We start from the raw sequence: 22,857 nt of genomic DNA, 5'->3' as shown, positions 1-22,857 counted from the left end.
AATGGGCGCTATTTTTAAGCTGCCTCGTTTCGGGAATAGAAAGGAGACCTTTGGCGCCAAGTGAACTTTTACAATACGATGGTTAAGAATTACATCTCAAAAAGCGAATAATTAAAGGTAAACTGACCTTCCTTCCTATGATAAATATTCACAGATGATACTAATTGAAATTTTGGTAAATTCTAGTACAGTGCCCAATCAAAGGGTAATTTCCAAGAACAATAAAATTCTATTTTGATCAAGGAAAATTTTTTGTGGCCATGCCATGCCCTTTAGATTGGCTTAGAATGACACCACGACTTCGTAAGATATTCTTAAATAAAACTAACTTGATCCAAAAATAGCTAAATTAAGCAAGGAAACAAGACACTGAACAAATGTCAAGCTTTAAACCTAATTTGTTTCTGGGAAATCAACAAATCACGTTTTACATGGGCAGCTTCAAGTATTAATTGCGAAGAAGTAGAAGGGAGAAGAGATAGGGGAGGGGAACCTACTTGAGAATTGTATTTTCTAGGGAAAATAAGCAATACGTAGCTGTCAATTATTTGGCTTTGATTATTGTGGCTTTAAAGAGCTACAGTATAATTTCTTCTTATTTCCCATTTATTTTGCTTTTCTCTGACCACTTTCAAATTCCAACAGACTATACTGAAAACCTCTGCTTGCTTTTGAACATTGACAAAATCCCTAGATAATGATATGTACCATTATTAACTTTAAAAAAGCAAATAATGTATGATTTCAGGCACCCAGTCTCAAATTTGCGAAGTAGACTTATCTGCACAAGAAGCAAAGTTGCCAGTCTGGACTATATGTAAGGAAAACATGCTTAGATTAGGCACTGCATATGTTACAATTCAAAAACTGCATTTTGCATTCTATGTGCATTCATTATAAAATTTATTAGCTATTCAAGGAAGGATCATTTTCACTACTGCTAGTGGGCTGATTGTAATGGCTGTGGTCAGAGGCATGCAAAATACATTAGAATCTGGTAGGTTATAGTCACACAAAATGTTGCTTGAAAAGCTGTGACTGTAAACAGTGCCAAATTTAATAGCTGACTGTAGCCAGTAGTGTGACATTTAGTGGATTAACTTTAAGCCAAGTCGACTATAGCTTGATCAATGTATCTTAAAAATCTCTAGAAATTATATTGTAACTTGCCTCAAAACCAGATAAAGATTTTTTTCCGTAAAAAAACTTTGGAGAATGAAGTTAAGTGATTTTTTACCCAAGAATGACACATAAGAGCAGAAGGCATTTTTCTTAATTACAAAATTCTTTAATCTAGTTTTTATCAACCATGCTTAAGAGATTAGAGACATAAGACTTTCTAGATATAGGAATAGAAACATAAGACATTTCAACCATCAAGGAATTACAAGGCAACAATAAAGTAAAACTAATGAAAACCAGTCAGCAAAATAAAGTGAAACTAACAAACAAAAACAACAACAAATTAGTTGAATTGGAGTAGGATGCCAAAATTAAATGGAAACAAGTAATCAAATCGATTCTTTGAAAATAAACCAAATGGTAGAGATGATTCAAAGTTGCAATTCTGAATTTCTTGCTCAGCAGTCATCAACAATCTTTTTGTCCCAGTTAACAGAGCTCTTGGGTGTCAACAGCTCTAACCATGCTCCCATCTTGATGGACAGTCCTATTTGTTACCACTAGTTAAGGCCTGTGTATACTATTAATGATAATTTTTATGGCAAGAATTTACAAACAGCTTCTACCTGGAATCTAGGCTGAGTCAGCCTCTCTTGAAAGGTTTAGAGACAACTTATTGAAAAGGCAGGTCAAGGTTTTGACCTAGCACTGTTACAAATAATTGCAAAATAAGGGTGTTACAAATAATAAGATAAATCTGAACATTTCATTTCTTCCCTGGATGCACAATTTTTAATGGGTTCCAGCTGAGCCTCCTTCTTCTCAACTACCCATTACTGTCAACTGGGATAAAATTATCTGTGGATGCACTCATCAGGTATCTGTTAAATTACACTTTGAAGGTGTTATTCTCTATAAGACAGATCTTTATTCTGGATTTTAGATTTTAACACGTGTCCTGATGTAAACTTGGCTTAAAGTCTTCTTGAGAAGTTTGTTTATTATTAATTTCAAATATTTGGTGTTATGTTCCTGGTGGTTTAAGGAATTTCAATTTCTTTCAGATGCTAACTCTGAAGTAACTATATATTTAATAACTGGTATTTATTCAACTGGAATTAAATTTTATGTCAGCTTTCATTCATTCAGATTTTTCAGAATTCCTGTTGAAATTGACAATGGGAATTTTTCTTTGAGACAAAGTTGACATCTTTCAGCTTTGTTAGAACAGCTCTTTGCTGTTTTTATTCAATGTTGCTGTTTTCTATTTATTTACCAGTCAAATTTAGATAATTTGTTACTGTTTCCTTACCTCTCATGCTTCTCAGGACAATATTTTCAAATAGATTGAAGATTTATTATTATTATTGTTATTTTTATTATAAGATGATTTATAATGTTAGAATTACAGAAATCTTTTTTCAAATTGATGTTTCTGAAATTTCTAATAGAATCTTATTTTTGTGTAATGTATGTAGCTGCAAGACATCTGCAAAAGTTTTCTTTTGTTAAGTTTAGGGTTTTAATTTTTCCAGGCATGTATGTAGAGGTTGTTTGAATCAGTGTTCACTGACTGATGTTTTTACACCTGTATACAACTAAATGAAAATATAATTAATTATTTGTTTACAAAGCTGCTTTTTGCCTGAATCAACATTTTTTAGTCAATTACAAGGTAAAGAACCAAACTAGAAATGCAAATATTTGCATTTTTATTTTATATTTATTTTTCTACTATAAACAATGTGACAACAGCTTTAAGGAAGAATATCTTGACAACAAAAATCAAGTAAATCTTTATTGTCTTGTATGCTTTAAGATATGTTGATTCATAGTTTGTTTTTTGTTCTTACATATTTTAGGTTATAAACCTTGTACATTTTATTCAAAACATCTAGAAAACCTTTTCTCAGATTGTAGCTGTTTTTGCTATTTGTGGTAACTGCTGCTCTATGCGTGACATGTAACAAGACAAACATATGTTCCTTTGCAGATATTTTTTATGTAACCTTCAGCTCTTTTTTGCTATGAAGTCTTTGATTCGTCTCTACAAAGCAATATAAGATTTGTGCTGAAATTTCAAGAAGTCAAAAACTCGAGTTGATATTAATCTATTCAAAATGACTGCGTTGTAAAGCTCCAATCTGCACATTACTTCTTTGAAAGTTTTGGTTGTTTAGTGACTATTGTCCGCTCGTTTTAACCAGTTAAAAAAACTCGTGAACGGAGTTAAATTTCATTGGCTTACTCAATCTTCATTTGACTTAACCATCCCCCCCCCATGTCACCAACGAGCATGCGCATTGGACTGCTTTCTCTACTCTCCAAACTGTTTGACTGCACGATCTGGGTGTTTCAGTACCGGCGTATTCTTTAGAATTGTTGAAATAACTCAAAAGGTCGTAGTATACTACTTCGAATATGCGATTTTTTTCTTTAGCTGCTTTTTCAACTGTGTACATACTTGACAAATAACTTGCATATAACCATTTCGGCATGACACCGAATTGTAAGTACCTCCATTGATGTAACTGCTTTCAATTAAAACCCTAATTTGGTCGCTTGTCGGTTTACCGCATCTTACACGATGACCCTATTAGGCAAAATTTTCCCTTCATTGTTATGAGTTGTGATTTGATGGGATCTTTGGCTCTTTTTCAGTGTCTGGCAGCTACACTTCTGCGATAGTGAAGCTTTTTCTCATACCAAATAAAGAGCTATAGCAGTACTATCTTAAGAGTTTAAGATGGAATTTGATCACATTGAAGCTTCACAAGGCTTTGATTCTAGTGCACAATCTATCAATAAGCTGTTGAAAGGGTCAAATCATAAGAAATTTCCTGAAGATTCAGCTGGCGAAGATGTTCAGGCTAGCATCGTAGAGAGCAATAAATCGGGTATCACAGAAGACGAACGGGCTGTGCTTGAAAGAGAGCCGGATTCTACGTCACACTATGATGATTCGATACGCAAATCAGAACAAAATGATGTTGTGGTCGCATCCATTTCTTGTGGAGTTGAAGGAGATGAAAAAGTGCTTAAGAATTGTGACAATGAACTGCCTCTGATTGAGTGTGAAGTTAATGTTGAAATCGGCGGGCCAGGCTCCCAAATGATGTCTCGTGATGCCATAGATATGGATGTGGATACTGGAGGTCCGTTGACAACCGAGGAACTTCCGTGTCACCGTTTGGAAAATCTACAAAGTGTTTCTGCGAATGAAAACACTTTTGAGCATGACAGATCCACTAAAGGCAATGCTTCTACAAAAATAGACTCTGTAGACGTCCCGAGTGTACTAGAACTAAGAGAGAGCAGTGGTTATTCGCAAGTTAATCGGAAAGAATTTCAACAAAATTTTGATGACCAATTGTCGCAGTTAAGCGACAAAGGTGAAGTGCAAACCGCTGACTCCGAAGCAGCAAATGCACTTGAGACAGTGCACAGGGAAGAAGAAGGTGTTACGGCTGAATCGGACTACAGAAAAGATGAGAGCGTCGATACGGAGTGTAGAAATGAATCGAGTTTTCATACAGAATATAGAAAAGATGAGACAGAGACTGAGTGTAGAAAAGAGGCCAGATTAAGGGAAGAATGCAGAAAGAAAGAATGTGCAGTGACTGAGTGTGGGAAAGACAAATGTTTTGAGGCAGAGAACAGTAAAGATGAAAATTCTGAGGTAGAATGCAGTAACAACGAGAGTGTAGAGAATGAGTGCAGAAATAGCGCGAGTTTTGAGGCAGAGAGCAGAAACGATAGGAATGCTGAGATAGAGTGCAGTAAAGAGGTACATTTTGAGGTAGAATGCAGTAACAACGAGAGTGTAGAGAATGAGTGCAGAAATAGCGCGATTTTTGAGGCAGAGAGCAGAAATGATAGGAATGCTGAGATAGAGTGCATTAAAGAGGTACATTTTGAGGTAGAATGCAGTAACAACGAGAGTGTAGAGAATGAGTGCAGAAATAGCGCGAGTTTTGAGGCAGAGAGCAGAAACGATAGGAATGCTGAGATAGAGTGCAGTAAAGAGGTACATTTTGAGGTAGAATGCAGAAAAAACGAGAGTGTAGAGGATGAGTGCAGAAATAGCGCGAGTTTTGAGGCAGAGAGCAGAAATGATAAGAATGATGAGATAGAGTGCAGTAAAGAGGTACATTTTGAGGTAGAATGCAGAAAAAACGAGAGTGTAGAGAATGAGTGCAGAAATAGCGCGAGTTTTGAGGCAGAGAGCAGAAATGATAGAAATGCTGAGATAGAGTGCAGTAAAGAGGTACATTTTGAGGTAGAATGCAGAAAAAACGAGAGTGTAGAGAATGAGTGCAGAAATAGCGCGAGTTTTGAGGCAGAGAGCAGAAATGATAGGAATGCTGAGGTACAGTGCAATAAAGAAGTACATTTCGAGGTAGAATGCAGTAACAACGAGAGTGTTGAAAATGAAGACAGAGAAGGTGTGACTTTTAAAGCAAAACGGACGGAAGATGAGAGTTCTGATGTTGTGGCAAAGCGCAGAAAAGAAGAAACTGCAGGAGTCACGCTTGATACCGATAACTCACTAACATCTTTGCCGCTTGAAGAATTTGTTGTCATTGACGTTTATGAAGGAGAAAGTCTTGCGCGTGAGATTCGCCCAAAAATCGAAAAAAAGAAAACGACTCGGCGGCGCCCAAGCTTTTTTCATAGGATGTTAAGAAGGAGAAAGGCCAGGAATAAAGCTTCAGAATGCCTTTGCGACAGGAAAGCAGGCGAAAGGATTACAGATGAAAAGATTGAAGACGAAAGGACTGCAGGTGAAAGGATTGCAGAAGAAAGGATTGAAGACGAAAGGATTGCAGAAGAAAGGATTGAAGGCGAAAGGATTGCAGAAGAATGGATTGAAGACGAAAGGATTGCAGAAGAATGGATTGAAGACAAAAGGATTGCAGAAGAAAGGATTGAAGGCGAAAGGATTGCAGAAGAATGGATTGAAGACGAAAGGATTGCAGAAGAAAGAATCGCAGAAGAAAGCACTACAGGCCTTTCCACCCAGGTTAAATCTGTAGACCAAGGTAGCCACTCTCAAGAATCATTTCTTTCCTTGAATGTGTTCATGAAAGAGATGGTCGAAAGTGTAAGAAGAGAACTTCAGTTAACTTTTTATGGGCAAGAAAGCGAATCTGAACGCCAGATTGCAAATGAAATGGAATCGAATAACACTTCGAATGGTCTCCTAGAACAGAAGGACTCGAATAAATATACCGATGCTAAGACTGAATTAGATAGGTCTTTGGAGCTGGAGGATGTCGAGAATAGAGACCTAATAGAGGGTGATGGCCATGGTAGTCATTGTATTGCACAATCACAAAGCAGTTCTAAGGTGACTTTCTAGAATTCTTTTTCATCATTTTTTCGAACACTTGTTTAACTATATATTGTTCTAAAATTAGGGACTACCACGTCAGCTTTAGAAAATAGCAGCTTTTTGTTAATTGATTTAAATTTCTGATAAAAAATGCGAGCCGTGCTAGAAGAAAATTTTAGAATGCATGGCTTCTGTATGCAAAAATTGATATTTTTGTAAAATGGCCGCGACCTGAAATAACTAGCTGGAAACGAATATTCCAAAAAGATTTACTCACTATTTGAAGACAGCATGGAGAGCGTAAACATAGCAACCCAGAGTACTTCATGTCCGACATTTCTCAGAGTATTAACGGTCGATAATATCTAAAAGTATCCAGAAATTCATGTCCAGAGAGTAACGCGAGGCTAAGAATGGCAACTTTGATTGGTTCCTTGTTTTTAACCAATCACAGCCGCCTATCACTCAACCAGTCGAAGAATCAAAGGGAGAAAACGTACTCCTTCTGTCTGCACAATTGAACTTTAGTTATTATCTGGCGTTTATACTTTGGAGAGTGTCAGGCAACATACTTCAGTATTCTATTTTTTACTTCATGTTTTGCAGGTCGTTGGACCTTGCGAAGTTGAAGCGAAAATAGAACTTCAAAATAGAATTTCGACAGTATCTTTTGGGAGTAGCGGATGTCCTGATCAGACGAGTAAGTGACCGCTCTTAATATCTAATATAGATTTACACCTGTGATCCTTACGTGGTGCAACAAAATGTGCAAACAGGTTTGCTATTTGATCTTACGCCACTCTACCCATTTCATTTAGGAAAGCTTTTCCGTTTTTCTTGCATTTCCTGTCTGTAATATATATTGGCATTGAAAAATCACTCTTTGTGTAAGAGCTTAGTCTCTATTAGAATGTTAAAGCCCAAAGTAGTGTAAGGCTCTACCTTTGACAAGGTCACGAGAGTGGGTGGTCAATAATTAGAATTGAATGTTTTGATAAATCTCTTGGCAAAGAGAAAGTCAAATGCAGATAATTTTGAGGACTACATCGGGATCGATGAACGACAGAGTTGAAATTGTCCTTTTAGATTAATTTTTTCTTTAATGGTTTTTTAGATCAGGTCTTCTGCTCTAATGGTTTTTTAGATTAGGTTTTGTATTTTTCTGTTCTGTTCTGTTTTGTTCCTGTTTTGTTTTTGTAATGAAATAATACTTCAACAAAGTTCTGAGGACTTCTTTTTTTATCTTCAGGTGAATTTTCTCCTTGTGTCACTCGAGAATAGTTTAAATATAACGTTAGGCTCAACATATAAAGTGTGTACACCAATTCAATTTCCGGCATCATTTGAGAAAATACTTGATGCTTCCTTGTACTGAAGGTTTGACTTCAGAATCGGATTGGTTCAGTAAAGTTGAGACTAATTTTTAAAACAATGCTATAAATTGTATTGGTGTACCAGATATGATTGTCCAAGGCACAAGGCGTTTTCCTTTGACTGTATTTCTCATTATTGTCTGAACTCTTTTGTTAACTGTTTTGTTATGGTCACTTGATGAATGAACATGTGTTTCTTTCACTTTTCGCTCTGCGTATTTAGATCAATCATGTTGCCTGTTCGAAAATCAAAGATGGTACCAATTGCAGAACTCGACTCAGAGACTGACGTCGGCGTGAGCTTTGATTTCGATCCTGCATGACTGCCTTTTGGATTCGTGATGCTAGACGTAAACTAGCACTTTTTGTATCAAGCAGGTCTCCGTTTGCGGAATTTTTAGCTAAATACTACCAGACAAAAACTTAGTGCCAATTTCCAACCACAACCAAATCGAGCAGACAGCTTATTCGGAAAGGCGACCTATTTTTCTTGTTGTCATATTAGCCGGAGAGCGTTGCCTGACTCTATGCTTTCTATGATTTGAAAATATAGTCCAAAAACTCTTTGACATGCATGACACGAGATTAATGGGATTATCCTATCCGGGTAGGCTTCTTCTGCCCGAAATCGGAGAGATGAAGTAAGTAATCGGAGAGATGAAGTAAATAGATTCCGTCAGACGAGGAAAGAGTTAGAGGAGATGTTTGATAATTTTTGCACACGGCAAATCTTCATTTTGAACTGGAGCAATAGATTGTTATTGGAGTTTGGTCGAGAATCAAGAAGAAAGCTACACCAGATCAATTTGACGAATGCAAAGCAAGGAGCGCTCTGATGGCAGCTGTTAACATCTAATATACGCTGAAATCTATTATTCTCTTGCACCTGTGATCTCTAAAGGGGTCCAGCAAAATGCGCAAATAACTTTCTCTGTCAAATTCATATTCAAACGCTGATCACTCATTTTGTGTTAGGCAGACATTTTCCTTATCCATCGGCTTGTTTATTGGCAGCTTGCCTTAAATTTCCTATCGTTATATATCCTCTTCCGATTATTCAAGGTGTTCAGGAAAGAAAGGTATAATTTCCTTCTTTTATTCTGTCCGCTACATTCAACGCCAAAAATTTCGAACGTTCATATTTTCTTGCAGTTTGAGCGTCCAAAACTTTTCCCGCCTGAATTTTTTCATGGTCCAAGATTTTCATCGTCCGTAATGTTTTGAAATAAAGGAAAATCGCAGCAAAGTTTTTCACTATTTGAAAATGGAATGTCTAACTTACAAACATTTAGCATATTAGGGGATCGTATTGTTAAAGCTAGCAAAGTGAAACAGTATCGTATCGTGTCAACTAAATTCATTAAGCAATCACAAAACATACTCATCATCCTTCACAATCAGTATATCGTCCTCTGTCATACTTTCATCAGAGTCAACATTGATATCTTCGTTGTTTTAATTTTCTTCATCCGGCTCTATTTCGCCCACTTTGTAATTTACTTGAAAAATGTTGTGAGCAGGGCAAGATACCTTCACTTTCATCTGCTTTGGTAAACTTTGCAGCAGTCTTGGTCCCCTGTTCTACCATTGAATATGCTCGTTCCTTTTAAGTGTTCCTTTATTTTTAAACCAAAACCACTTTTCACTTCACAAATCATGTTTTGCTTTTTAGCTGCCTACAACAATTGCTCCCAACACAGGTACACATTTTTTAATTATACTTTTATAGCATGTTATTAGCTGTTTAATATCATCTACTGCTTGTTATTCCTTATTATTATAGCCCTTATTATTATAGCCCTTATTATTATAGCCCTTATTATTATAGCCCTTATTATTTTAGCCCTTATTATTATAGCCCTTATTATTATAGCCCTTATTATTATAGCCCTTATTATTATAGCCCTTATTATTATAGCCCTTATTATTATAGCCCTTATTATTATAGCCCTCATTATTATAGCCCTCATTATTATAGCCCTTATTATTATAGCCCTTATTATTATAGCCCTTATTATTATAGCCCTTATTATTTTAGCCCTTATTATTAAAGCCCATTGTGGGCTGTAAGCAATGCTATGTCACCCTTGTCGATAAAAGGAAAGCGTCAGGAATAGAAACCGTGGCACTAAACGGCCTATACATTCTTGATTTTATAACTTGATGTAAAGTGCATCAAAACAACTGTCGTATGTCAATTGACAACGCATGATTGGCTGCTACCCTTGAACTATCTCAAGGGCTTCGTCATGAGCACTTTCTTTGCCAGATGCTTCATCTTTCTGAAAGCGCTCATATCTATCTCATCAGTTTCTTAGGGCCTGTTCATATGAGCAAATTTATCCCATCTCTCAGCCCATTATCTGGCAGGTGGGATTAAGTCATCGATTATGCAGATTCTACCCACTTTCCAGCTGTTAATGGAGAAAATCATCGCACCTTCCAGCCTGTTTGGACGAACTTTGCTCGCGTTATATGAAAATTTCATCCCATCTTCCAGCTTCATCCCACCTTCCAGCGTTTATATATGGAAAAATTTCATCCAACCTCAGTGAGATACCACCTCTCATGCAGTGGTATCTCACTTAACCGGGCTGACTTATTTTCCATATAAACGCAAAACAAAAAACACAAAGTATTCTATAGAAGAGTGGGATCTCAGCTCACAGGCTGGAAGGTGGGATGATTTTCTCTATACAAACAGGCCCTTAATTTACAGAAAAAATGATTGCCATAAAAAATTTCCTTCTTTTTTTGCTCTATGAAGTGTACTGGATCAATCTCGAGGGGACGTGCGGGCAAGATCCTCTACCCCAGCTCAGGTTTGTAGAACTTCAGCTTACATCTTCAACCAACAGTTGACCATCAGTTGTTGTAAAGTTGCAATGTAACAAACTGTTCCAACATTTCCACGCTACGTTTTGCAGATAATGGCGCTAGAACGGTAAATCAATTTAATGATTCAGTCGTTTTCCATCACTTCTGTCATACGGCCTGAGAAGAGCAGGGGCAATAGCGTGAGAGGTTGAATGGTGCTTTTGATTGGCTCTTTGTTTTGACCTATCGCTGCCAACTGTGATGGGTTTGAATGATAAAACGATATAAATTTGGTATTTTTTCTTTGTGGCAGATTCTAAACAGCTTAAAAGCCAAATCTTGTTTCCAAGTTATTTGTACCAAAAATATCGTAGCAACATTTCTTAGCTAAGCACATGCGTGATTTTTGAGCAGATTTTGTTACAGTACCTCATCTTGAAAATTCTCCTAAGCTCTCCGTAAAATTTTTTCATCATGGATTGCAATTCAATGCAACGCGTTCTTTAACTGACTTCAATTTTTTCTCTCGTTTGATCATTTTACTGGTATTTTCAGCTGTTAAGTTCTTTTTCGTTTGCATTTATTTGCACTTTTTTAGAATACGTCGATCGAAAAAAAAAATTCCCAAAGGGGTCACCACTGTTCCCGTGAAGCAAATGGTGAAAGTGTGTCATTCAGTGATGGAGATCTGGTGGGCAGTCCTGAAATACACGTCCAGGCTGGAAAATCAAAGGAAGCTGATGCTGAAAACGGATCGGCGCCTGCAGATGTAAGTCACGACTTGGTAAGACGGAGCTTTGTGTTTCGACCAAGCGATGGCTTCATCGTGAAAAAGCGTAACTTTGCTAAAAGAAGCGCCTCGAATGCAAGTCACGGCTCGTCACATGAAGCCTCACCATTACCTACTGTGGAGGCGAGCTCCTCCAAGGTGTCTTCGAGAAAGGATGACCAAGTGACGTCTCATGGTCAGAGTGAGACGGGTGTCTCAGCTGCTCAAAAAAAAGTTGACAAAGACAAGGAAAAGCCACATAATAATGACTTGGTCAAAGCATCGTTTCTTTACTTGGCTGGTATGAAACGTAAGAAGCGCCAACCATTCGACTTATCAATCTTCTCCCGTTTCCATCCAAAAACCAGTTGACGCATCTACTCTAAATTTAGCTCAAGATAACCGCCCCCCTGAAATTTATATTCTACAGCAGGAAATTCATGCCCGGTAATGTTTTCTCGCAGTTGATGTAAATCCCTAAGCATGTTTGTTGCGCTAAATTGCTGTCAAAAGAATGAACGCGATCATGTATCTGCGGAAATTATGTTGCATATTGTTTATTAATTTATGTAAATTTACTGCTGCACAGGTAGTGAACGCTAGCATTAAAATGTTTATATCTTTGTAGATACTTTCATTTGACCCTTTCTGCTTGCACATCTTCAATGATACAGCATGTGATCAATAAAGAACTCTTTCGGAAAACAACCAGAAATCAATGTAATCACTTTTTTGCCTTGAAAATGCAATATAGAGATCAAATGCACCAGCATTCTTCAACTGTCAAAAATTCCAATGACGATCTTAGCTTAGGCATCGGGAAGCATTGGATATCCACAAGGATCTGCCTCTAATTTGAAATGGAACATTGGAGCAACCAAGCATTTCTTTATATTAAAAACAGTGTAGTGGATAGAAATGTCGCCTAAATTTATGAGTGTAGAGTGAGGTGAACTGATTCTTTAATTGTTTCTTCAAGGGTTAGATTCAATAGAAGCTAGGCCCTATTAGAAAAGAAGGTTTCAAAGATCAACAATCTTTATATTTTTAAAACCTACTCAAAATATCGAATAAATAGCCTGTTGTGTCAACTATTAAAGGGCTATTCATCGCTTTAAGTCTAAAAACTCCAGTAACTAGTTGCAGAAAGATAGCTCTGACGATATGAGAAGGTAGAGAGACTATTAAAGACGGTTTTCTACTGGTTGGCATAAACTGTAAAACTTAAAGTTGTGTAAAACGTCGCTACTTCCTTTTCGGTTCGGTCCGCGTCTGCGGTATGTCAGAATGATTTTCCCTTCCTAACCCTAGAGAGGAAAATATATCGTGAATGTTAATATGTATTTTTGCAATATATGATTACGGCGGCATTTTAGCAGATTAAACTAGATAAACTACATAGCCATTTTACAATTTACAGTTCTCAAGTTACAATATGAAAATGCTGAAGGGATCCTCTATTCAGAAGTTATGTCAGCAAACAACACCAGAAAGCACCCCCTCCCCCTTTTATCAATGTTATTAAGGCTCAAAAATGACGATCCTGCTCAAAAGCAAATTTCCAAAATCAGATCAAGCCAATTGAATATGCCTCCAATCGCACCCTGCACTATGGTTGAAAAAAACTTAACACAAAAATCCGACAGGTTTTTGCCATTCATAAATATTGTCATTGGAATTGTTCGAGTACTTTCTGCTTTTTATGCTCTTGAATCATCATGAGAACTCATCGAAAAAGGAAAATTCGTTCTCAATGCATATGTAAGTTATATAATCTGATAAGCCTGATATTCGCGTAAAACGAACCTTTCCAAAGAGAGGTATCTGGCGTCTGTACAATGTATTCATCGACGCTAAATTGAAACGTATTGTGATGTTTCATGACTGAAAGCGATGGTCTGAATTATTCCATTTAAAACACATTTCACCGTCACAAAAGCTTTTGATAAATCTAATCACACTTTCGATAAATTTTTGTGTCAAAATGAAATAAGATTGTTTTGATTCTTAATAAATGAATTAGATCATTATTAAACGAAAACAAAAAGTCTCAAATCGGGGTAAGAGCACCTTTGACTCGTGTTTCGTTACATTCAAAATGCATTTTTTCTTTCCCTTCCTCTAATCATAGTCTATGCTCTAATATTAACCAAGTGGTGCAAATTCGCATCAAAAAATCTTTTGCTACTAATGTTCTTAAATAAAAAGCTTAATTGCCTTGGAATTGCAGTTGCCACTTTGGTTTCGTATTCTCTCTATTAGCAACTTGAAAACAGCCAAAAGGGCAAGCAGGTGAATCGTACGTAGACGCAAGAAAGGAGTCCTCGTGGTGACGATGGCAGAGAGAATTGAAAAACATGGGTACGTATGTGGAGCAGGGTGGCCTAAACGTTTGCATCTGTTTTTCTGAAAAGGTGAAAGGAGACTCAAACAGTTGTTGCTATATTCTAATGTCAGCAAAATATTGAAAACATAAGAAAACAGTGTTTCTGTAGGTCAAAGCAAAGCAAGGGAGGATGTGGTTTCAACTAGAAACAATATTCATCCATTATTCTTATAAGAATGAGTGAGTGGGTTGATCTGTTAATTAGGAATTAATTATTTAGTAAGACACAATCACTCCATACTCTTTTACTTAATATCAATGAATCTTTTAACATGTGCACTTTATTTTACTATACAGATCTCTAGCAAGACCCACCCATCAGATATCATTTATTATGTTATCAAATTTACATATGACTGCGTTCCTGCCACTGCCATTCAAAAGGACTGCGTTCCTGCCACAAAAAAAGTTGTTGTTTATGAATTTACGTGCCAGTGTGATTCTGGCTACGTAGGACGCACCACCCAAACATTGGAAGATAGGATAAAACAACACGTTCCATCTAATATTAGAAACAAAACCCATCCCCAAAGAGAACAGCCACCTCGGTCTTGCAAATCCAAAATTACTACTAAAACCTGCGATTCTGCTATCGGGCAGCATTTGCTAGAAAACCCAGGTTGTGCAAAAAACTATAATGGCGACATGTTTCGGATTATTGGTAAAGCCCGATCGTCGTTCAACCTAGCAGTTTTAGAATCTATCTACATAAGCACGAAAAAACCGCTACTGTGTAGACAAAAGGAGTTCGTTTTCACCTTAGGACAGTGCTCCCACTCAACGTTTGCTATTTTCCGCTACGGCGCATGCGTTTTTCCCCTACATTTCCCTACGGCTAATTCCTTGTTTTCCCCTACTTTTCCCTACACGTTTACTTTTTCCCCTACAATCCCTACAAAAATATGCAGAAAATATTTGAAAAAAACGCATCATGTACACAAATTTTGCTATAAACATTGAAATATTAAATAGTACTTCTCAAATACTATATCAATTTCAATATGATCAAGCTCCTTCTGAGTACACCTTTGTACTACTGCAGCGTGGGAGGGTAACGGGCTTGGCCGGTGAGACAACGCATTTTTGCCTCATTTCAGTGCTTTGTACCAAGTTAATTTTTTGACAAAAGTAATTACCCCTCCCCATACCGCCCTTGGCACCGCCCCTGCTTTGCACTATGAATTTATAGCATTTCAATTGTAAATGAACATGATACTCATCAATGTCAAAATTGGTTGTAAATTTTTCACTGACTTTTACAATTGACTGACTTTAATGTTTTACAGCAAGACATTTTCGTTTTGTTTATATTCATGTACAAAATTGTTCTTTCGATCGCTGCCGTAATTTGTGGTAGTCCAGATCTGTTCAGCATGAAAGGTGCCAGACTTTCGTATTCTTGAAGCTGTTTCATAGCCTCAAGAATTCATTAAGGCTTTGGTTTTCCCACCCACCATTCTTTACAGCACTTTTTTTTCTATCGGGACAGGGACAGGTGAGCTACAAGGGCTCCTACTGCTGTCTGTGTAGCTTTACAGACCCTTCGTAACGTGTAATGTCTTTCATGGCAACGAAAATATCGAAAAAGCTCATTTGCCCTACAAAAAACGAAATTTCCCCTACATCCGCCCATTTTCCCCGTAGGTTTTCCCTACTCCCTACACAGTTCAATTTTCCCCTACTGTAGGGAAATTTCCCTACGTGTGGGAGCTCTGCCTTAGGACTCCATTGGTAACATTCTAATAGGCAAGCGGCACTGATTGGTCAACCTTTACAGTCATGTGCTCATGTTTCTGATTGGCCTATTTCGATCCACAACTGGGTATATATATTTCTTAGCGTAGAGTTTTCGATCTATGTTCTGACGTTTTAAACTCTGAAGAGTGTCAGACGAAAAGCTTTAGTTTACTAAATGTTTGCCTTTTTCAAAGCCATTTATCAAATTTACTTACATAGAACAATTAGGACATTATAATAAATTGCCCACTAGTTGCACAAAAGCAAAAGCTCAGACTGAATTATATTTCTATTTGTGACATATATTTCTATTTGTGACATATATTTCTATGACTGTGAATAGAAAAGAAAGACAGAAAGAAAACGAAGTAAAATAGTATTTTAATGCACCAGAAACACATAAACAAGCATTTATCACAATTTGAACAAAGCTATAATAACATTAAGGGTTGTCAGGATGTTTGCTATTGACTGCTCATCACTCCATTATTCCAAACTTTGACTTCTAGTGATCAGGGTGAAGGAATTCTAGAAAGGAAACAGGCTCTTTATAAAAGTAGATGTATCACTGGTTTGCAAACTACCTCAAAACGTTCAACTGGATTTTTGCTAAAACCTGTAGCAGTTGACCCAGGTCTTTGGAAGCAGGCTTTTCTACAGCAAATAATTTCAGAGAAGCTGTAATGTTAAGTATTTTTAGTTTTATCTTTATATCTATAAGCCAAAATTGCCTTCTTAAGAAGAAATTTAGGCATTTCAAAGAGAACAAGTGAAGCATAAAATTGAGAAATGTTATTCAAGGCTGTGTCATAAAGTGCTCAATGTCAATAGGCAGGGAAGTACACACTTTGCGGTGAACACCTGAATGGTTCCAGGTTGCAATTTCAAGCTTTCTACAACCTTATCAATAAATAAAGAACTTAAGAATATCAAAGCCTTTCCCAGCTGTCCTTCTCCTTTGAATAACAACGAAAAAAATACTTATAAAGTATTTTAGAGCACTTACTAGAATTCTTTTTCATTTCCTCTGCAAAGAAGAGAAGAGCATTTACAATATGATTGGAGAACTTTTGAGTTTAATATTTAAAAACTCGAGAGTTGTCACCTATCATTCCCATCTGTCATTCCTTGCAACACCTAGGGGCTGATTACATGGAGCAGGCTTGCAGGGTTTACCAAGAATATTTTTGGTTGGATCCTGGTAGCAAATAGCTTTGTGTTTAGCAAACTTTTGATAATATGGAGAACGGGCTAGCCAGATCACATTAATTGTGAAATAAAAAAGTAGAGAACTGAAATGCCAAATAACTATTTGAACATGATTTGGAATAATATGTTGCACTTACAAAAGTTCACGAGAACAGTGTTTGATACAAACTTAAAAATTGAAGTCATGCCTGATGGATTTCATAACATAGTCAATAGAAATAACTCTGGTCTGAAAGCCCTTACTTATTGATCTAACTTATTGTTTCTTACCAACAGCATCACATGATCAAAATGAGTGAACAATTTTCACACTTTAGGTAACATTTCAATATTGGCCTATCTTGATCCATAACTGGGTATGTATTTTCCATCTTACCTTATTCTGACGTTTTATACACTGACAAAAAAGCTTTTAGTATGATTGTAAAATTTGTTTTTTTCAAAGCCATTTTCAAATTTTTGTACTTCTAAAAAATTGTTCATAATATTTTCAGCTTATCATCAGGTTACTAATTATACTTTTCATTACTAATTATACACCTGGAGCTAACACTGGCTTCCTGGATGTGGAAGGACAAGAAAGGAAATATTTTTCTTGATAGCAATTGGACCCTCAAACCCCTTATATGTTGAGCCTGTTGTCTTGTCAAAAAATGGAAAATAATGTAGACTTGGGGCATAGGTTTAGTGGTGGTTTTGAAAACCATAATGGGGAAGGGGCTGCTACAACAATGCATTCTTAGGGAGCAACTGACCTTTGATGCCTCACGTGCTTTATCGTGTGGCCCCAGCAACATTCTTAGGTACTGCTTTATTAGGAAAGGCTTTCTGTTAAGGGGGCCATTGAAGAACCATAGAAGGAACAGACCATCCTTGAGTTAAGTTATAATAGGGCTCTAAGCAATCCTTTTGAAAAGACCTTCACAAAACACACCCAAAAAAAATAAGAATTTTCTATTTTTTCTTTGCGATTACATGGGAATTGCTTGTAAGCACTGTGATGATCTTAATTAAAGAAGTCTTTGGGTATGGCCTTACATCAACTTTTTTTTAGTGCAAAAGTTGTTCATGTGTTAGATTTTACCAGTTGAAAAAACCAGAAAAACTTAAGAAACAACCCAATGGACAGGACCAATTTGATACGGTAGTTATTTTGCTTGTGATTTTTTTTCATGAAGGAAGCAGCTGATATCTCAGAATGCATTATTAAACCGCCGAAGCTAATAACACGCCAGTATTATACACTGGCTCCAGCCCCTGTTTTCTATGACACATTCACCTTATTACATATGCCATTCTATGACACATTCACCTTATTACATATGCCATCCTAAAACAGAGATGTCAGCAAGGGCTATTGTTGACATTTTCAAAGAGAGAGATTGAAGGCAAAAGAATTTCAATAAAAGACTTCTGACATACAAAGCTATGAGCATTAGCTCCGAATCAGGGTCTATGAAAACAAACATTAAGGGCCACTATGATTTTTGAAAAGAAAACTGTTATTAGACTAATAGTACTAGTAATGTTGTAAGCCACCCCTGATGAGTATTACTTTACTACTTTATTACTTTATTGTGTTATTACCTTACTTCTGTATTAGTATTATTTCATCTTGTTAAATGTTTTTGTTGTGATTTTTATTTATAATTAGTCATTTCTTTCTGTTAAGTATTCAACCTAAATCTTAGTAAATCTAAAACACTTCAATAGGATACATGGCTTAGATAGCTTATTTGAGTTTCTTCCATGTATCCTTCAGCCAACATATTTATGATACATGGTCTTTTAAAAAGATTTCTTATAATTATACTCAAATAAATTATCTTTTTATATTTCAATAACCTATGAGAAACTTGTTCATAAAGTGAAAAAGATTTTCAGTTTTAGTTCATTAAAGTTGTCAGCATCCACAAAAGGATAAAACAAAGGACTTCCGACCAGAGTTTTTTCATTGACTATGCTAACATGTGAATTGGACAAGGAACTTGTGAATTATGAGCTTTTTTTACTCACCAGTTACTGGAATTTTCCAGATCACATAGCCAGTTATTCCAAATGCAATATAGAGCTCTGTGTATGGCTTCATCAAGGGTAATGCTGGTTTTACATAGTTTATAACTCTTGCAAGCAGTGTAGGAGACGGTGCCATTTTTGAATCTATAAACAACAAACTGTTATGCTAACAAATTTTCACCCAATCATCTCTTACAAGAATTTTGAAAGACCAGGTCATTTGTTCTTGCCATATGAGCAGTGCATAATCAGTATGCATTTTATGCCTTTTTGCTTTTCATGGTCATTTCACAATAGCTGGCCTTTCATTCATAAAATTCATGCAAGCAGGCCTTTTAAGTTAAAATTTGTGTGTGTAGGCCTTTCATGTTTAAATTTCATGTGAGCTTTCAATAAATCTGACTGATAAATTGCCTGCACAATTGAAAAAATTAACACCAAATGTGACAAATAATTGGTGACATGTTGATAATTTAGCCATGTTCCCTAAAACTCCTCCTTGGAAAAGCAATTCATTGTTTTTCCTGAAGCATTTAAAGTGCTTCTAAGGTCTCAAAATCACTACACTCTTTTTATTTGTAACCAATGCAAAATTTTTCACTGATTTCAATTCAGATAATTTTTCAAGATAAGATGAGAATATGCTGTTAAAAGCTTGGAACACACACACACAGAAACATAGAATAAGGCAAAACAAAGGATGCCTCCAGTGACATCCTGTGTTGTGTTGCTGGTGTTGCTCAAGGAACATAAAAATACAATAGGCCTAATGAACCAACACGATAACAGTACATTTGGCTAGCAATGGAATGGAGCAAAAGCAAGTGTTGTATTAAGTGAAACATAGTTCATGATGAGGAATTTTTCGACCTTATACAACCAGGAAATAATAGCATTTATCCCAACATGTTTCGAACCAGAGTTAGAGAGCTACCACCATAACAAACCGTCTGCTGCAGTGATTTGATTTGGCCTAGCCACACAGAAACAATTATGACCATGCTTAAAGCTCACAGATGGTGAAAAAGTGAACTGGACTTTATTAATTTACTTTCCCTATAAACATTTAACCTAGCTATTTATTTACTTGACATTGAAATTGAAACTTTTGTTAACACCAGTTCAACAGCCATTCATGTGGATGTAACCACCTGATACTAGGTCCCTAATTATGTCACAGATTCTTTGCTTCTTTCATGGCCTAGGCCAAACTTTGTGTGGCAACAGCAAAGAAATAAAATAGGATATTAAACTTGAATTCAGATTGGTAAAATTTACCTTTCAAAATTTTATAGAACTTGTTAAGCACATTTTCAATTTTAGGACAAGAAAAAGTAATAATCAGTGAGATGCTTGTAAATTATAATTTCACATCCATTACCAACCAAGGCTTGGGCAGCTCTTTGAGAGTCAAACTTTTTACAACTTGGACTCGGGTACTTTACTAAACCATTTAATTTTAAGCACTTAATTGCTTGCAAAATGCTTCTTTAAAGTATTACATGTTTAATGAGTAAAGGTAAGAGGGCATACCTAACAACAAATACCCACAGTTTGCCAATTTTCCACCGCAAGAAGGATTTCTCGCTCAAGTTGAAGTTATTGGGCATGCGCGGTTTCTAAACTTAAAACGAGGCAAAACCATTATTCTGTCTGAACATTTTGTAGTTCAAAATATTCGGTTAGGAATTGTATAAAATGGAACTGATAAAACAAGGCGCTGAAGCCAAGGTTTTCAAAGTTGAGTACCTGGGAAAACAAGCAATAGTTAAACAGCGATTTCGCAAGACATACAGACACCCGTCGCTTGATGAAAAGTTGACACATCGTCGAACACTGCAAGAAGTAAGGTCAATGTTGCGATGCAGGAAATCTGGTATTAGAACGCCAGTTGTCTATCATCTCGACAACGAAACACATTCAATTTATATGGAAGAGATTACCGGAGCAGTGACTGCTCGTGATTTTATAAACAGTTTATTGAGTGAAAATTCAAAGACTTCATTGCATGTGGCATTGGAAGATCTGGCGAGAAAAATGGGTGAAACCATTGCAAGAATGCATGAAGCTGATGTAGTTCACGGAGATCTCACTACTTCAAATATGCTAATCCAAACAAACGGAACAACTGAATCACTAATCATAATTGACTTCGGACTCAGCTTTATATCGACTTTGGCAGAGGACAAAGGAGTTGACCTTTATGTTCTTGAAAGAGCGTTCCTTAGTACACATCCAAACACAGAAGACATTTTCAGAATTTTTTTAAAGAGTTATGTGACCAGCTCAACCAAAAAGTCAGCACAGGCAGTTATAGCCAAACTAGATGAGGTTAGAATGAGAGGTAGAAAAAGGGTTATGATTGGCTAGATCAGAGCTTCAGAGATTAGTATCAAAAGAACATTTATGATTTCCCTTTTTTTTCTCTACAACCTTTTTTGTAGCATTGAAGAGACTATTTTTATAGCAAGACAAATAGAAAAGAATGACTCTTTTGTTTTTCCTCTCAGATCATCATCACAGATATTAAGTATTTGCTTGTATACAAACATTGGAGCTTATTTTTAAATTTTCTAGTAATCAGAAAGTGAAATCAATCTTTTAAAAATTATAAAATGTGATTGGAAGAATAATTTTTATTACTTATATAGTGTTCCTATAGCACCAAAAATGAATAAAAATACAATCTTTCCATGATATACCAACAATTGGTAATTTATATATTCAAAGCACCATACCATAATATCCAATGCTACAGCTTTTTTATGAAAGCTTATTCCTCAACTTACACTCTGGGAAAAATCCCCTTCATATTACTCTCACCCCCCTCCAGGATCTACTAGTTCCTTGTAGATTGACTTGAGTAGATTATGAATAACTGTTTTTGACTTTAATTCTAATTGACAACCACATGGCAGAACAGGTCATATCAATGCAGTGTTTTATTGGTATAAAAAGATTTAATAATTTGGCCAATATTACTCACACAAAGTCATCTAAGCATTAAAGATGCCACTGAAGAAGTTTTACTCAAAGATCTGTTCCATTTAGTTTTTAAATTTTAAAAAAAAATTGAAAAGTGAATGCCAAAAATGACTGTTAAAACCAGTGTGTAGAGTAGGTCAGACAGATGCCTAATATCTGCAGTCCTTTTCGTTTAGCGCGTGCGATCGCACCCGCACACGCCTGCACACGCGCAAGTTAAATTGCGCGTGCTTTTGATCACACGCGCAAACAGGTGTTTTTGCAGTTTTCTGTTAAAGGGCCTCTCCAGCCAAATTTTGCACTTGCATTTTATTGGCAATTTTTATAAAGAAGTTGAGCCTGCTGATCACGAATTCGTTATTTGTTTTTCGATATTTTTTTACAGTTTGTGAGATATAAGCTCTTGCATTTCGATAATTTAATTGAATTAACCGACAAAAATTTTTGGTTTGGTGACACTGTGACGCAATTTTGACGTCACAGTGTATTTCGGATAGTCTCGCCTCAAACCGAATCGAACGATGGCGATTCGCAAATTGAACACTGCAAGTGATGGTACTTTCAGTTCTGTTCCGCCAGCTTTTAGTTTGAGCATTTCAGACACCAATTCTGAAGCCTTTAGTTGTTCATCGTTTCTGGAGAACAACTGAAGTGTCAATTTCGATTAATTATACGCGAGGGAAGAGCTGGAACAGGAACTGGAACTGGATGCAGTTATCAACGCGTGACCATGAGTCCTTCACGCTTCGGTGGAAGATATACGAAATTCATGGCGAACGAGAGCCGCACATTGTGACGTCAGAATGTCACCAAACTGATTCGGCTTTTGTCGTTTTTTTTCTCGGAAAGGTGCAACTTTAAAGCCTTACAACTCCTAAACTAATTGGAATTTTTCAAAAACAATGACTTTGTCATAATACACGCACCAGATGCTAACTTTTAAGTCATTAAAAAAAATTTTTTTTGCTGGAGAGGCCCTTTAACATCAATTTCCCATGGTCTCATGATTGTTTATCCTTTCCCTTGTTACTTGATTCGCACTTTTGACCACAATATGATTTTTCCAATTTTCGGAAGTGATGTTTGGCCTTTGACTGAGTGCTCGATT

At 36.4% G+C, this 22,857-nt stretch overlaps 3 protein-coding genes across 3 annotated transcripts; 2 read left to right on the top strand and 1 right to left on the bottom strand.

Moving 5' to 3' along the window:
* The first annotated feature begins 19 nt into the window (after positions 1 to 19).
* LOC135691232 (uncharacterized) lies at positions 20 to 12,051 on the top strand. The gene is made up of 6 exons (XM_065209041.2): positions 20 to 117; positions 3,784 to 6,472; positions 7,064 to 7,157; positions 9,503 to 9,530; positions 10,598 to 10,652; positions 11,246 to 12,051. Exons 2-6 carry the CDS (start codon positions 3,869 to 3,871, stop codon positions 11,786 to 11,788), a joined length of 3,324 nt encoding a protein of 1,107 aa, XP_065065113.2. The 5' UTR covers positions 20 to 117; positions 3,784 to 3,868; the 3' UTR covers positions 11,789 to 12,051.
* A 3,857-nt stretch (positions 12,052 to 15,908) lies between these two features.
* Positions 15,909 to 20,435, bottom strand: LOC135691234 (uncharacterized). Its single transcript, XM_065209044.2, has 4 exons — positions 20,298 to 20,435; positions 18,765 to 18,908; positions 16,546 to 16,566; positions 15,909 to 16,067 (listed from the first exon to the last, which is right to left on the bottom strand). Exons 2-4 carry the CDS (start codon positions 18,898 to 18,900, stop codon positions 16,045 to 16,047), a joined length of 180 nt encoding a protein of 59 aa, XP_065065116.2. The 5' UTR covers positions 18,901 to 18,908; positions 20,298 to 20,435; the 3' UTR covers positions 15,909 to 16,044.
* LOC135691238 (EKC/KEOPS complex subunit TP53RK-like) lies at positions 20,397 to 21,253 on the top strand. The gene has a single exon (XM_065209048.2). It carries the CDS (start codon positions 20,463 to 20,465, stop codon positions 21,132 to 21,134), a length of 672 nt encoding a protein of 223 aa, XP_065065120.2. The 5' UTR covers positions 20,397 to 20,462; the 3' UTR covers positions 21,135 to 21,253.
* The last annotated feature ends 1,604 nt before the right edge of the window (positions 21,254 to 22,857 follow it).

Source organism: Rhopilema esculentum, chromosome 4 (assembly GCF_057945365.1).
Source record: "Rhopilema esculentum isolate cy_ngs chromosome 4, ASM5794536v1, whole genome shotgun sequence".
Lineage (NCBI taxonomy): Eukaryota > Metazoa > Cnidaria > Scyphozoa > Rhizostomeae > Rhizostomatidae > Rhopilema > Rhopilema esculentum.
The sequence above is the reverse complement of the archived record's forward strand: the minus strand, read 5'-3'. Positions and strand labels throughout refer to the sequence as shown.

Coding starts and splice junctions, on each gene's coding strand:
- LOC135691234 (XM_065209044.2), bottom strand. CDS start 18,900: ATGGCACCGTCTCCTACACTGCTTGCAAGAGTTATAAACTATGTAAAA. Junction 16,567..18,764: donor CTGGAAAATTCCAGTAACTG/GTGAGTAAAAAA, acceptor TCTTCTTTGCAG/AGGAAATGAAAAAGAATTCT. Junction 16,068..16,545: donor GGAAATGAAAAAGAATTCTA/GTAAGTGCTCTA, acceptor TTTCCTTTCTAG/AATTCCTTCACCCTGATCAC.
- LOC135691232 (XM_065209041.2), top strand. CDS start 3,869: ATGGAATTTGATCACATTGAAGCTTCACAAGGCTTTGATTCTAGTGCA. Junction 9,531..10,597: donor AACAATTGCTCCCAACACAG/GTACACATTTTT, acceptor TGCTCTATGAAG/TGTACTGGATCAATCTCGAG. Junction 10,653..11,245: donor GATCCTCTACCCCAGCTCAG/GTTTGTAGAACT, acceptor GCACTTTTTTAG/AATACGTCGATCGAAAAAAA.
- LOC135691238 (XM_065209048.2), top strand. CDS start 20,463: ATGGAACTGATAAAACAAGGCGCTGAAGCCAAGGTTTTCAAAGTTGAG.